This window comes from Bombyx mori, chromosome 5, assembly GCF_030269925.1.
Source record: "Bombyx mori chromosome 5, ASM3026992v2".
In the NCBI taxonomy this organism is placed as follows: domain Eukaryota; kingdom Metazoa; phylum Arthropoda; class Insecta; order Lepidoptera; family Bombycidae; genus Bombyx; species Bombyx mori.
Genome location: NC_085111.1, coordinates 17,757,218 through 17,770,826, shown reverse-complemented (window position 1 = coordinate 17,770,826; position 13,609 = coordinate 17,757,218). Strand labels below are relative to the sequence as shown.

The window sequence follows — 13,609 nt, the reverse complement described above, 5'->3', positions numbered from 1 at the left end:
GCTGAGCCTTTGCTCGCCCACCTGTCCTGGTGAAACTGGAAAGGCCTTCGGGCCACCAGTAAACTTTCAATCATAAAAAAAAAAAAAAAAAAAAAAAAAAAAAGTTCAATAATGACTGCTGAATGAAAACGTCACAACCCAAACACAAAGTGTTGCCATTAATGAAATTGTAAAAAGACAAATTTATTGCTTTTGATGATATTTGGCTCACCTGACCGTATCACAGACTCTAGTGGAAAAAAATTTACCTAGGTCGCTGCCTACTGTATGTACTGATGAGATGTTTCTCGAACGAGGTTTGAAACGGTAGGCTGTAAGCTCGTCAGCTGTTTTTATGAGAGAAAATGAGACTTCATCGATACTCGAAAATAGTTCTATTTAAGATCTAATTCCATTGAAATATCAGTTATATTAAAAAAGTCATTCAGATATGGAGCTCTTTGAGAACATTTCTTTTGACTGACTGAACATTTCTCTCTCTCTCTTTCTCTCTTATATTTCAACTTTTTGTTGTAATTTCGCTTATACAGTTAGTTATACAATCGTAAAATTTTAAAGGCAGTGGGAATGAAATGACAGCTCATTCACTTGCTAGCCGTAAAAGTCCTGCAATACATTTTCCCGCAAAATCTAGCAACACCGCTTCTAATAACCGTGCCCGACTACCGGAAATTGTTCGTATTCATCTTATACGTTGACTGCGCCCATCCTCTTTAAATCACAATGCGACGACCTTGGTTAAATCATGCTGGATCACAACAGAATTTACCGACAATTTTTTTTGTTTAATCTTTTTTTAATGCTCGACTGAACGAGCTTTCGGCTCACCTGATGGTTAGTAGTTAGTTGTCGCCAGAGCCTAAGGACATCAACAACGTAAATTCTGCCACCCACCTTCATACATGTTGAAATGTTGATAAATGAGCTTTAAGTCTTAGTTTTATAGTACAATGACTGACCCACCCTTCAAACCGAAACGCATTACTGCTTCACGGCATAAATAGGCGGGGCGGTGGTACCTACCCGTGTGGAAGACCTCACCATCAGTAATAACGAAAAATATAAATTGTGCCGGTTCATATGATTAATTCACGATTTGATTCTTTTATCGTGAAAGTTAGTGTAAACTGGTGTTAAGTACATATTACATTCAAAAAATTGGTACCTGCCTGCGGGATTCGAACACCAGTACAGTCGCATCGCTTTATACGAATGCACCGGGCATCTTATCCTTTGGGCCACGGCGACTTCCTGCCTTTTATAGGTTAAGTAGGTCGCTAGGACGCTGTTTATGTACCTATTAATGTAGTTCATAATCCTGAGGAATAAAACTTTAAGCTTATCTATTTAACTCGGCCACGCGTTTACCAATAATACATAGACAAGAAACACCCTTGTACAGTTAGCACCAAAAAAAGGTTGAAGATGATTTAATGATGCTATAAAATGTAAAATTAAGATCTTAGGTAGTTGACGCAATCGGAATTTCACATCAAAGAGATAGAATTTTTAATATATTTCTCGTAACAGTACCAACCTTCGGATAAATATCAAACAAAACAATCAGTTGAAATTGTCTTTGATATATAATATTATTATATATTATACCTAATAATATATTAAGAAATATCTCGTTTGATTGTCCACAATTTGAGTTTTCATATAGGAGTATTTGAAAGCCATTATTTTGGCATGCTAGTTCGTTTATAACTTTTCTTTTTCATTTAAAATTCGCCGACCTTCGCTTTGGTTGGTTTGTTATCGTTGGAGATTTATTTTAAAGCGATGTTTGGAGCTAACCATTGAAGTATTCTATGGAGCAAACCCACTCCTTAATTTTACCGTCAACGGGTCTAGACATCCGGCACGAGTGATTGAAAGAGCTATATCTAAATAATATCCAAAAAATTCTGTATAAATTAAAGAATGTTGCAACAACGAGAATTATTGCCGCACGATTGAGAAAATTCGAAATTGAGAAGATAACATATCTACCGATTGCCCATTTATTTATCTTGTTACCTATCGACGATTATATATCTGCTTTCGTTTCGTGAAATTTCCACGATGATACAGTACGTTCTGAAGCCGATCGGCCGTAAGTGGATAAGATTATACGCGTTTTGCTGTTTCTTACTCGGCACATTGTTTATTTTGCGGGTAGTTTACTTTACACCTAATAGGTGAGTGAGCAATTTTATAATTTAACTCATAAAGTTTAATGGTCATTTGAAATTGAGTTAACTTCGATGGTGTGGTCGGGGATTTTAAATTTTACTGTTAATTGTAGAATAAATACCTTATACCTTGTTTTTTGTATAAATAAGTGACATAAACAGTAAAATGGACATTGGTAAAGCCAATGTCTTTTTGTAAGCATCGGTAAATGCGATTATGTACTGTCGCATTAGTAGTTCCGATTTTTCAGCAGTTCTAAATGCTAAACCAAACATAATCACTGGTGGTAGGACACCTTGAGTCCGTGCGGGTAGGTACCACCACCCCGCCTATTTCTGCCGTGAAGCAGTAATGCGTTTCGGTTTGAAGGGTGGGGTAGCCGTTGTAACTATACTGAGACCTTAGAACTTATATCTCAAGGTGGGTGGCGCATTTACATTGTAGATGTCTATGGGCTCCAGTAACCACTTAACACCAGGTGGGCTGTGAGCTCGTCCACCCATCTAAGCAATAAAAAAAAAAAAAAAAATCAAAGTATAATTTTATTAGACTGTATCATTGCTGTTAGATAGTTCTATTTATATAACTAAATAGTAGACAGATATGTATTTGTGACTATTCAGCCCCCGTCTAATTAGGAACAAATGATACAGGCAGTGGCTTGGCTCTGCCCCTGGCGTTGCTGATGTCCATGGACGACGGTAACCACTCTACATCAGGTGGGCCGCTCGTCTGCCAATAAAAAAAAGAAAGTAAAAAAAAAACGTATTTCCATTTCCTTTCTAGGCAATGGACAAATAGAGCAAATTGTCTTTGTCTCAACGATCCACACAAATATCGATCTCTGACATTTCTCAAAGTTTTCTTCTTCCTTTTTATAAATCAAAGATTTTGATAATTAAGAAAATAGTGCATTTTTTTCGCAGTTTTCAGGTAGGTATCTAGCAAACACACTTTATGATTTTTATATATATATTTTTAAAGACAATCACCGAAATATGTAACTCGAAAAATTATAGTAGGTAATCACTTGTTAACCTGCTGGACCAAATCGATTGAAGGGCCTAATTAAAAAAAAAAAAAACTATTGTCATCCACCCAACCATGCTACGCCTGCAAATTAATCAACCTCTTCAAGTTTGTGAAAATTACCTTCAAAGATAGATTATTACAGATCACGCTAATAAAACTAGCTCACGGCCCAGCTGATGTTAGTGCTCACCTGAAGCCATAAGCATTACAAAGTCAATGCACCATGAAATTTAAGAGTGTGTCAATTATGTGGTTATTACGCAACATTTAATCTTTACGGGTTTGATTTTTCGTAATTGCGGGTGAGATTTGAACACCGAGATGTTAGTCGCATCGCATGATATGAGTACACGGGTCGTCTAATCCTTTAGGCCACGTCGACCTCAAAAATTGCTCGGGAAAGCTTGAGGAGCGATGAATAATACCTGTGGTGACATTTCACCTCGCTACTGAAGTTAATAAGCACAAGCCTGAATGCAGACGGCAGCCTTGGGTCATGAGGCCGTAGTCTCAATCGAACCGGAACGCGTCAATGTCTTGTGACACAAAAGAGTCAAACATAAAAAAATAAAAAAAAAAGACACAAAAAATAGTACAGCTGCATCAACTTGTATAATCGAATCGAACGATCTACAACAGTCAATGGCTGTGGCGCAAGCTTCGAACCAGCAGTAAAACGTTTGCTAAAATCTAGACTTGAAACTGAGATGTAAGCGTGCCGAAGATTTATAATTAGTCTAGATTTTCTCGTACGTCACAGCCGCCGAACGCATCTGTTAATTTTTAAAGCAACATTGTATAAGAGAAACGTTCTTTTGTAATCGTCTGAAATATACTTACGGAAATAGTGACCGACCGACTCAAAAGACTGGATACGACCTAGTCGAAGCTTTGAAATTTATAGAACATATTCCTTAGGGTATTTTAAAGGCACATAAAAAAATGTATATAACGAATAGAAGGCGAACGAACACACAAGCCAATATTAGTATGATACCAGGCTTGATGTTCCAGCACGAGTTGATCCGTCGATAATTGTGTCTCAAACGAAGCCTCCTTACAAATTTTTTTTTATTGCTTTGATGCGTGGACGAGCTCACAGCCCAACCTGGTGTTAAGTGGTTACTGGAGCCCATAGACATCTAGAACGTAAATACGCCACCCACCTTGAGATATAAGTTCTAAGGTCTCAGTATAGTTACGACGGCTGCCCCACCCTTCAAACTGAAACGCATTACTGCTTCACGGCAGAAATAGGCAGGGTGGTGGTACTTACCCGTGCGGACTCACAAGAGGTCCTACCACCAGTAAAGTTTCTAGTCTGCAATATAAGATGATGATGTTTTTAAAGTTTTACCGATGACAACTGTAATATTGGTTGCGGCAGATTTTTTTTTTCATTTACTTCAGATTTTGCATCCTTATTACACTTCATTACACTGCATTAACATTTCATTTATACTAGAATTAAATAAAAATAATAACTACAATCTCGGACTAAAACCAAAACTATAATAATAATAATAAAAACAAAAAAAAACAAATAATAATAATAAAACAAAAACTCAAAATTAACATGAAAACTATCTTAACCTAAAGGCTGGTTTGGATTCAGAGTGCTCAAAATGCACACGTGTCCAGTGTTGCATTATTGGGCAGTCCAGATCCATCCGTGAGGCGAATTTTAATACATATATTTTTCCAAAGCACAATCTAGTGTTTCCTTCAAACTCTGAACGAATAAGCACATTTAAACGGTACAGTAGTACTTAAACTACGAGAGAGACAGTTGGTTCCCAATTTCTGTCCACATCAAAAGTAATCATAGGAAATGAACAAAAGTCTAGGGGATTGGCGATGAATTGGCAGTGACATTGTCACGGAAATAGGGCGCGACCGGATGCGCGCCGTTATGAAAACGTTACGCAATGTCATTTACGATTGATGCGAAACGCAACCGGATAGTTATTGTTATTTGAAATCGATCATTGAGCACACGAAGCTACCAGTTCTTGTTGAGCCTGCGTTGACAGTCGTGAGCACTCGTGCACCAGACATCAAGCTACGATCATAATAATTTGATATTCTGACAAACTCTACTCGAATTATTTGCGAAAACAAATATACCCGTAAAAAGCAAAGGAATTTTTGCGCTACACGCAATGTAACACGATTTCTCCATTGCTTCTTCTTTAAGATTGAATATAACTGAAAAGTTTATGGAAGAAAAATGACTTCGTTTTTTTTTAAATTGATCTTTATTTATTTTAATTTGAGGGTTTCATTTTACTTATTATTAGATTTTTTCCTCGATCTTTGAATATTTTAAATTAAACTATTAAGAAAGTTATATCTAAATGCGTTTCGGTTTGAAGGGTGGGGCAGCCCTTGTAACTATATTGAAACCTTAGAACTCATAACTCAAGGTGGGTTTCGGCATTTACGTTGCGGATGTCTATGGGCTCCGATAACACCAGGTAGGCCGTGGGTTCACCAACCCACTTTAAAGCAATAAATTTTTTAAAATCTAAATTTCAATTATATAGAATTTTCCTAAAATTTAACAATAGAATGGTCAGTAGACACGTAACCTATAAATTATTCGGAAGTCGGAAATAATATGATGAGAATAAAAAATGCGAGATTAAACCGTGAATGTATGTAGCTTAAATTATAAATGATGGGATTCCAGATGCAACTCCCTAAACTCACATGACCGGTGAACATCTTTACGTCAGCAAACGAGTGCAAATCGCAAACACCGCATGCACGACGCGACGTGGGCGAAATCCAAACATTACGTGGTTTGCAACAGTTTCAATACACAGTAAATTTATCGGTGAAAAATATGAAGAATTTATGCAGTTTCGCGCGTAAAATACGTTTGCTTGTGCTTCATTAGAAAAAAAAACAATTTCAATACACAATCGGTGAAAAATATGAAGAATTTATGCAAATTGGCGCGAAAAAATACCTTTGGTTGTGTTTAATTAGAAAAAAAAAAACATTTTGATGAATCTGCAGTATATCTTTCGGTCACTTCATTAGCGATGTAAAATAATATAGGTTGAATATGATATTCATTCATAATAAAAAATATTGTAAAAATTGCAGGCATGCACAATTAGGCGTGATATCGTAGGTAATCGTTTTGTTTATGATTAAAATAAATGCACTTTTAAGACGGTCTTAAAGGTGTATAGATAATAAAAAAAAGATAATTGAGCCATAGATAAAAAAATATTCAAATCTCATGTTTCATTCAACCGTGAACGTCTGAGCTAGTGGTAGGACGTATTTACTGGTGGTAGGACATCTTGTGAATCCGCACGCGTAGGTATTACCACCTTGCCTATTTCTGCCTTGAAGCAGTAATGCGTTTCGGTTTGAAGAATGGGGTAGCCTTTGTACTGTTAAAACTGAGATTTTAGAACTCATATCTCAAACTAGGTGGGGGCGTTTACGTTTTAGATGTCTATGGGCTCCGGTAACCAGTTAATATCAGGTGGGTCGTGATCTCGTTCACCATCCTAAGCAATAAAAAAAAGAATATGTTAAAATTCCTTTGGTTTTCATGCATTTTGTACCGAGATGCATTGAATGTGGTAACAGTAAAGACGTAAATTATTTTTTTTGTTATTTGCATATGAAAACAAATAACGAGACAAGTGAATTTTCTAGAAAACCTTGGCAATGACATTCGCTCGTGGCCTTGTCTATTATAGTACATTGGAGCGAAAATAACAAATCGCTGACAATTATTTTTTTCTTTCACTAGGCTGCTTACATAAATTCGTTTTAAAAAAAAAACGTGAAATTCGTAGCAAAAGTTTTACATAAATCATTATACTAAATAGGCAAGATTAGTGCCTAATATTGAATGAAAATACCTACTGCATGCATAACTGGAACAAACTAGCTTTACAGAGTAGATGAATCCTAGATGGGAGCGTTTTAGTGACGGATGGGCATTTCGTCGCAAACAACAGAAAAAATTATTGCGACAATCAATGGCGCATCGCTCAGAAGAGTAAAACAACAACTATACAAAGCAATCGAAATTTCGACCTCATGTATCAAGGTAGGTTTTTGTTATGGGGTAGATAGTTGGACGAACTCACAGCCCACCTGGTGTTAAGTTGTTACCGGAGCCCATAGATATCTACAATGTAAATGCCACCACCCACCTTGAGATATAAGTTCTAAGGTCTCAGTATAGTTACAACGGCTACCCCACCCTTCAAACCGAAACGCATTACTGCTTCACGGCAGAAATAGGCAGGGTGGTGGTACCTATCCGTGCTGACTTACCTGAGGTCCTACCACCAGTAATTACACAAATTATAATTTTGCGGGTTTGATTTTTATTACACGATGTTATCCCTTCACCATGGAAGTCAATCGTGAACATTTGTTAAGTTCGTATTTCATTACAAAAATTGGTACCCGCCTCCGGGATTCGAACACCGGTTCATCGCTCAACACGAATGCACCGGACGTCTTACCTTGTAGGCCACGATGACTTAGGCGGCATCTACGATAGGCCGGGAGTTCACTCACCCATATTAACTATTGTTCCGTTCCTAAACACAAAGTTAATCTTATTGGCAATTAAAATCAAACACCCTTAAACAGTGAAATCGTTCTACATTGGTTTTGTATTTTTACGGCTTCCTGAAAGAGGGTGAACACCCCGCACGCGCCACCCCGATGTTAATCTCACGGACTCTGGGTCAAGGTTCTCGAAGGTTATGTAACACAACCAAGAAAATCGATTCAGTATGTTATTGTACGTTTATTAATAATTGATTGCATGCCACCTTTTTGTTGTTTTTAATCAGATAAACTCAATCTATCCGCGACTTCAATAAAATCGAAGTAGGTTTAATTAAAAATAACTTGGTTTATTCGAATATTATTTCATTGAAGTTTTTACTTTTTTAATTAAAATTATATCTCGTACTTATAAATGTATATTTGTGAAAAAAAAGTTGTGATGCAACGAAAGTTAAAATTGAAAATAACAAACTTGACATTAGAGTTGGACGATATTTATTATTGGAAAAGATCCAGCCAGTAAAAGTACCGGCGGCACCGTTCTTATTTTAAATTTTAAATAAATTATCTGCGATACATATTATCTTGTAGTGAGTAACGTTGCAACTATTGATACGGAGTTATGAAATCGATCGATTACGAAAAAAATACAGATAAGTAGTTATACTTTTCAATTTAATTTTAAAATAGCGTAATATGGACGAAAATTTTCACCGAGTATTTCTATCAATAATATATTAAAATACATTTTAAAAATCGATAATATTATACCAATTACACGAATTTTTCTAACCAATTATTCAACAATAAAACTGGTCGTTGTCTATCAACAACGTCGTAAACTTTTATGAGCCGTAGGCCGCTGTAGCGACTGTGGTCTCCCGTAATAGTGACAGCGGGACTGGATCTACTGTAGTTGACATAGCCAAAATCGCTGAATCCGTACTGGCGCGAGATCTGCCATCCAGGCTGGCATCGGGAGGGAAGGCCAAGGTTGAACGCGAGGGTGGCGGGGCGCGGGACGATGACGCGGGCGGGCTTAACGTACTGCGCGCTCCCGCACCAACCATTCTGCACCTAGCAGTCGGTTCTGACGGTTGTTCAAGTGCCAGGTAAGCGGAGTCCTTTGCGATTTCAATTCTACCGACGTTAAAAAAATGTCCAAGTCAATATTCTAATATTCAACCGGCGTTTTTCAAAGTTACACGCGACAACTTAAGCCCTTCGAGATGTGCTACGATAAACTCGAGAGTGCCAGTTATAAGATAAGATGGTGAGAGAGAAACTGAAATTCATTCAAATTTTGACCATCAATGTAATCGGTTTCGGGGAAGTTAACAACTTTCCCTTCGCGAAGTTTTAAAGCGGGAACAGAAGGGCGGGAAGATTTCGCCGCGTGCGTGGTGCGTGCCGCGCATCGATCGGGCCACCCCTCGTCTCGCTCGGCGCTCCTATACATTCATTTCGACAAAATAGCATTCCATCATTGCATTTAGTATCTTCCGTTCCCTTTTTTTATTTGCTGTAGTTATCGTGTTATAGTGCATTTATTAGTATTTTTTTTATATAAATTTATTACGTAAATTGTGATAATGGGTGGCTGTGCAACAAAAGAAAATAAAGAAAACAAACCAAAAGAGGGCTCGGACGGGTGCGTATGGCGGCCGGCAAATCCGGCGTCCGCTGCAATAATCCATTTTTATTATTACTACCTACCTAGTATTTGCACATATCGAATAATTATTTTTGCAACTATCCCCTTTATACATAGTACTGTGAGCTCGCTATTGTCGCGTGATTAAAAACCAACCCCGGCCATTGAACCGACAAGGGATACCGTACTTAGTAAATGCTGTACAAAATAATGCAGTCCGAATAAATTGCGTTTCGAATTCAGTTTAGTTAAAAGTAATTTTGTATCAATACTTTTCTTATGTACTTATGAAAAAATGACGAAACTATCGGTGCATTAGTCGTGGAATCTGGTCGAGCAGAACGGTGTGTTCTTCGTGAGATTTCTTGTTAAATTCATAGCAAAAAAATCTTAAAGACTTCTTACAATCTGTATAAACAACAATTACATTGAATTGACTAGTAATTTTGTCATTTCATCAAAGGCATGCATGCCATGTTGCATTAAATTTCAAAAAAAAAAACTCAATTCATTCTAGAATCATATAAACTCGTGTCAGATATCGCTGTACTTGAAAACGTTAAACGACGATCGTATTATGAGACGTCATCGGTGTTCTTAATGGAAACAAATGCGAGGTAGGTAATGTGAAACTTGCGATTAGGAATACTGTCTGTACGAGTGAGTGCAGCGGTGTTTTTCGGGCGCTAGCGGGAGACGGCTGCGATGCGCGTGGCCCGGTGCGCGCGGCTGACACAACGATCTGCCCTGCGCGCCGGTCAAGGCGACATTTGTTACGTAACACAACCGATCCTGGGGTGTGATCATATTCCTGTATCCGACAGTCCGCGTAGAGCACCCTCTTCCGTAGCAGCTTTTAAATCTTGGTATTAGCGATCTTTCAAGATGAATTATAAGCTAAAAGTAACGATTCCGGTTGTAGTCTGCGGCGGTGCGGTCCTAGCTTATTACATCATGAGGCGGTTTGTAAAAATTAATGATAGAACATTTTCGCTTTTACGTTTCATTTCATAATTATAATTTCGAATTAGCTAAAACTCATCAAATCACGAATGCGTCGTTTTCTATAAAATAATTTCATTTAAAAGGTTGTGGTGTCTATGTAGGTTTTCGTTGGAATCGCTCGAATCAAAAACTGATACACGGTACGTCACTATTTTGAATTTGAAAATAAAAAAAAAATTGACAGCGTCTACGCGGTTACTGCTAGATTTTTTCAACAGAGATACATTTGCGTTTTATTACAAAATCCGTACGATTTTCACGAAAATGTGTACAAGAGCTACGTGTGCTGCTTTGAAAGCGTTAGAAACGTTGTTTTTATTTGATTTAATGGGAACAGTGCGATAAAAAAAGCAATGTCTAATTTTATTTTACAGAAAAGCCGCAACAATGGTCGACGCCGCAACCCTCGAGAAATTGGAGGCTGGTTTCAGCAAGCTCCAGGGATCCGACTCTAAGTCGCTGCTGAAGAAGTACCTTACCAGGGAAGTATTCGACAGCCTGAAGAACAAAAAGACCTCATTCGGATCCACCCTCCTTGACTGCATCCAATCGGGTAATTTTTTTTTTTTTTCACAGCTGTAGGTACTTTGCAAATTTTTTTTTAGTATGTGTTACCTCATCGCTTTAGAAAAAAATAATTACGAATTTGCTTCAATACCGATTATTTCCTTGTACCAGTTCGGATTTTTAGAAAATTTTGGTGCGTTTTATTATTATTTTCACCCAGTCATTTAGTCCTGTACTATATAAAATGCGAGATTTTAAATTTAAATTAACCCAGTTTTCTTTATTGGCAGAGGATGATTGGATGAGCTGCGGCCCATCTGGGGTTGAGTAGTGGCCCGTCACTAATGTCTTCATTATAAGTATTATATAACTGGTATCAAATCGGAACTAAGGCCCGTGTTTCACGGCAGTATGGGAACCTTACCTTCTTTTTTGACGTAGCTATAGGGCTTCATAGCTGTCCCATCACGTTTGTACCCAATATTTTACGGTAAGCAGCGACTTGGTTCTGCTAATGGCATTGCTGAAGTCCATGGGCGACGGTAACCACTCACCGTCAGGTGGGCCGTATGCTCGTCTGCTTACAAGGGAATATTTTCTTTTTATCTGTGAACGTAATAAATAAAACTTCTAGAAACTTACTAAAAGCTATTAAAGGGGTACATCACATACACTTATCAACTTTAGATAATTTTAAACGCATTCTGTATCAATAGCTAGTCGATTATTGTTATCACAGATTACACGCGATAATGTTGCAGTTACAAGTGGGCTTATTGGTATTTTTGAATACGTACCCGGCAGGTTTTGAGAATCGAAGATTGTAATGAAATGTTCGGCGACACAATGATTGATCGAAAATATTTATTCGATTTAATTATTATTTTACACTTCACAATTTTCCAAAATATGACTACTTTGTGTACTGTCTGCTTAATTACGGAAGGCTAAGTACGCTTAGACTGAACACTAAGTAAGTGAACTGAAATACAGCCGACAGACTTAGTTGCAAAAGAAAAAATCTCATTTATTTTATTTTACAATGTTCTATCGTCTGCCATTCTTATTCACATCCGCCCCGCCGGCCTGCCTTTGCCATCGGTCCACCGTGTAAATTATACATTACGAAGAAAAAAACAGATAAGAAAATAATACTGCCTTTAATTCTGGAGATTCTTCTATTGCAACTACTACATAATATATAATAGGGCTAACATCTCTACGTAACCACGACGATCAGGTGGGCCGTAAGCTTACCTTTTATCGAGGGCAACTGATTAGAATGTTTATTTAGTTTCGATAATAATCACTGGAGTACTTATCGTGTGCAGGTGTCGAGAACTTGGACTCCGGCGTCGGTATCTACGCGCCGGACGCCGAGTCGTACTCCGTGTTCGCCGAGCTGTTTGACCCGATCATCGAGGACTACCACAATGGCTTCAAGAAGACCGACAAGCACCCGCCCAAGAACTGGGGAGACGTGGACACGCTCGGCAACCTCGACCCCGCCGGCGAGTTCGTGGTCTCCACCCGCGTGCGCTGCGGCCGCTCGCTCGAGGGGTACCCCTTCAACCCCTGCCTCACCGAGTCCCAGTACAAGGAGATGGAGGACAAGGTCTCCGGCACCCTGTCCAGCCTCGAGGGCGAGCTCAAGGGCACGTTCTACCCCCTCACCGGCATGTCGAAGGAGACCCAGCAGCAGCTCATCGACGACCACTTCCTGTTCAAGGAGGGCGACCGCTTCCTGCAGGCCGCCAACGCCTGCCGCTTCTGGCCCACCGGCCGCGGCATCTACCACAACGAGAACAAGACGTTCCTCGTGTGGTGCAACGAGGAGGACCACCTCCGCATCATCTCGATGCAGATGGGTGGCGACCTGCAGCAGGTATACAAGAGGCTGGTGAGCGCCGTCAACGAGATCGAGAAGAAGATCCCGTTCTCGCACCACGACCGGCTCGGCTTCCTCACGTTCTGCCCGACCAACCTGGGCACCACGGTCCGCGCCTCCGTGCACATCAAGCTGCCGAAGCTGGCGGCCGACAAGAAGAAGCTGGAGGAGGTGGCGTCCAAGTACCACCTGCAGGTCCGCGGCACGCGCGGCGAGCACACGGAGGCCGAGGGCGGCGTGTACGACATCTCCAACAAGCGCCGCATGGGGCTCACCGAGTACGACGCCGTCAAGGAGATGTACGACGGCATCGCCGAGCTCATCAAGATCGAGAAGTCTCTGTAGGCGCCGCCGCGAGCCGCCTGTGTATTTATTTATCGTTCCGCGGAGGCCGGGCACTAGTCAGCGGGCCGCCCCTCCTCCACTACTACTCTTTATTGTAAAACGTATTTTCTATAAGGAAATGGAAAATAAAGACATCTAGCGTTAAGACTATTACGCCTTTGTTCTGTACCTCCCACACACATACATAGATGCAACCGTATCGTACTAATAATATTCATTGAAATTCAATTATTAAATTCTTTTATCACGTAGCCAGGTGAACAAGCTCACCGCTCATCTAGTTTCAACCAGAGCTCATAGACATCAACGTGAATGCCGGTCCCCACCTTGATACTTGAGGTCTATGCCCCAGTTGTATAGTAATTACACAATTTGTATATTTTGAGGTTTCGTTCTATTAAATGTAGGTCGGAAGTCCTTTGTACACATTTGTTAAATACGTA

General features: G+C 39.4%; 1 protein-coding gene across 6 annotated transcripts; it reads left to right on the top strand.

The window, feature by feature from the left end:
* The first annotated feature begins 2,047 nt into the window (after positions 1 to 2,047).
* AK (arginine kinase) lies at positions 2,048 to 13,316 on the top strand. Of its 6 annotated transcripts, XM_062668455.1 has the most exons (4): positions 10,098 to 10,383; positions 10,528 to 10,725; positions 10,801 to 10,979; positions 12,265 to 13,316. In XM_062668455.1, exons 1-4 carry the CDS (start codon positions 10,307 to 10,309, stop codon positions 13,164 to 13,166), a joined length of 1,356 nt encoding a protein of 451 aa, XP_062524439.1. In that variant the 5' UTR covers positions 10,098 to 10,306; the 3' UTR covers positions 13,167 to 13,316.
* Positions 13,317 to 13,609: the final 293 nt, after the last annotated feature.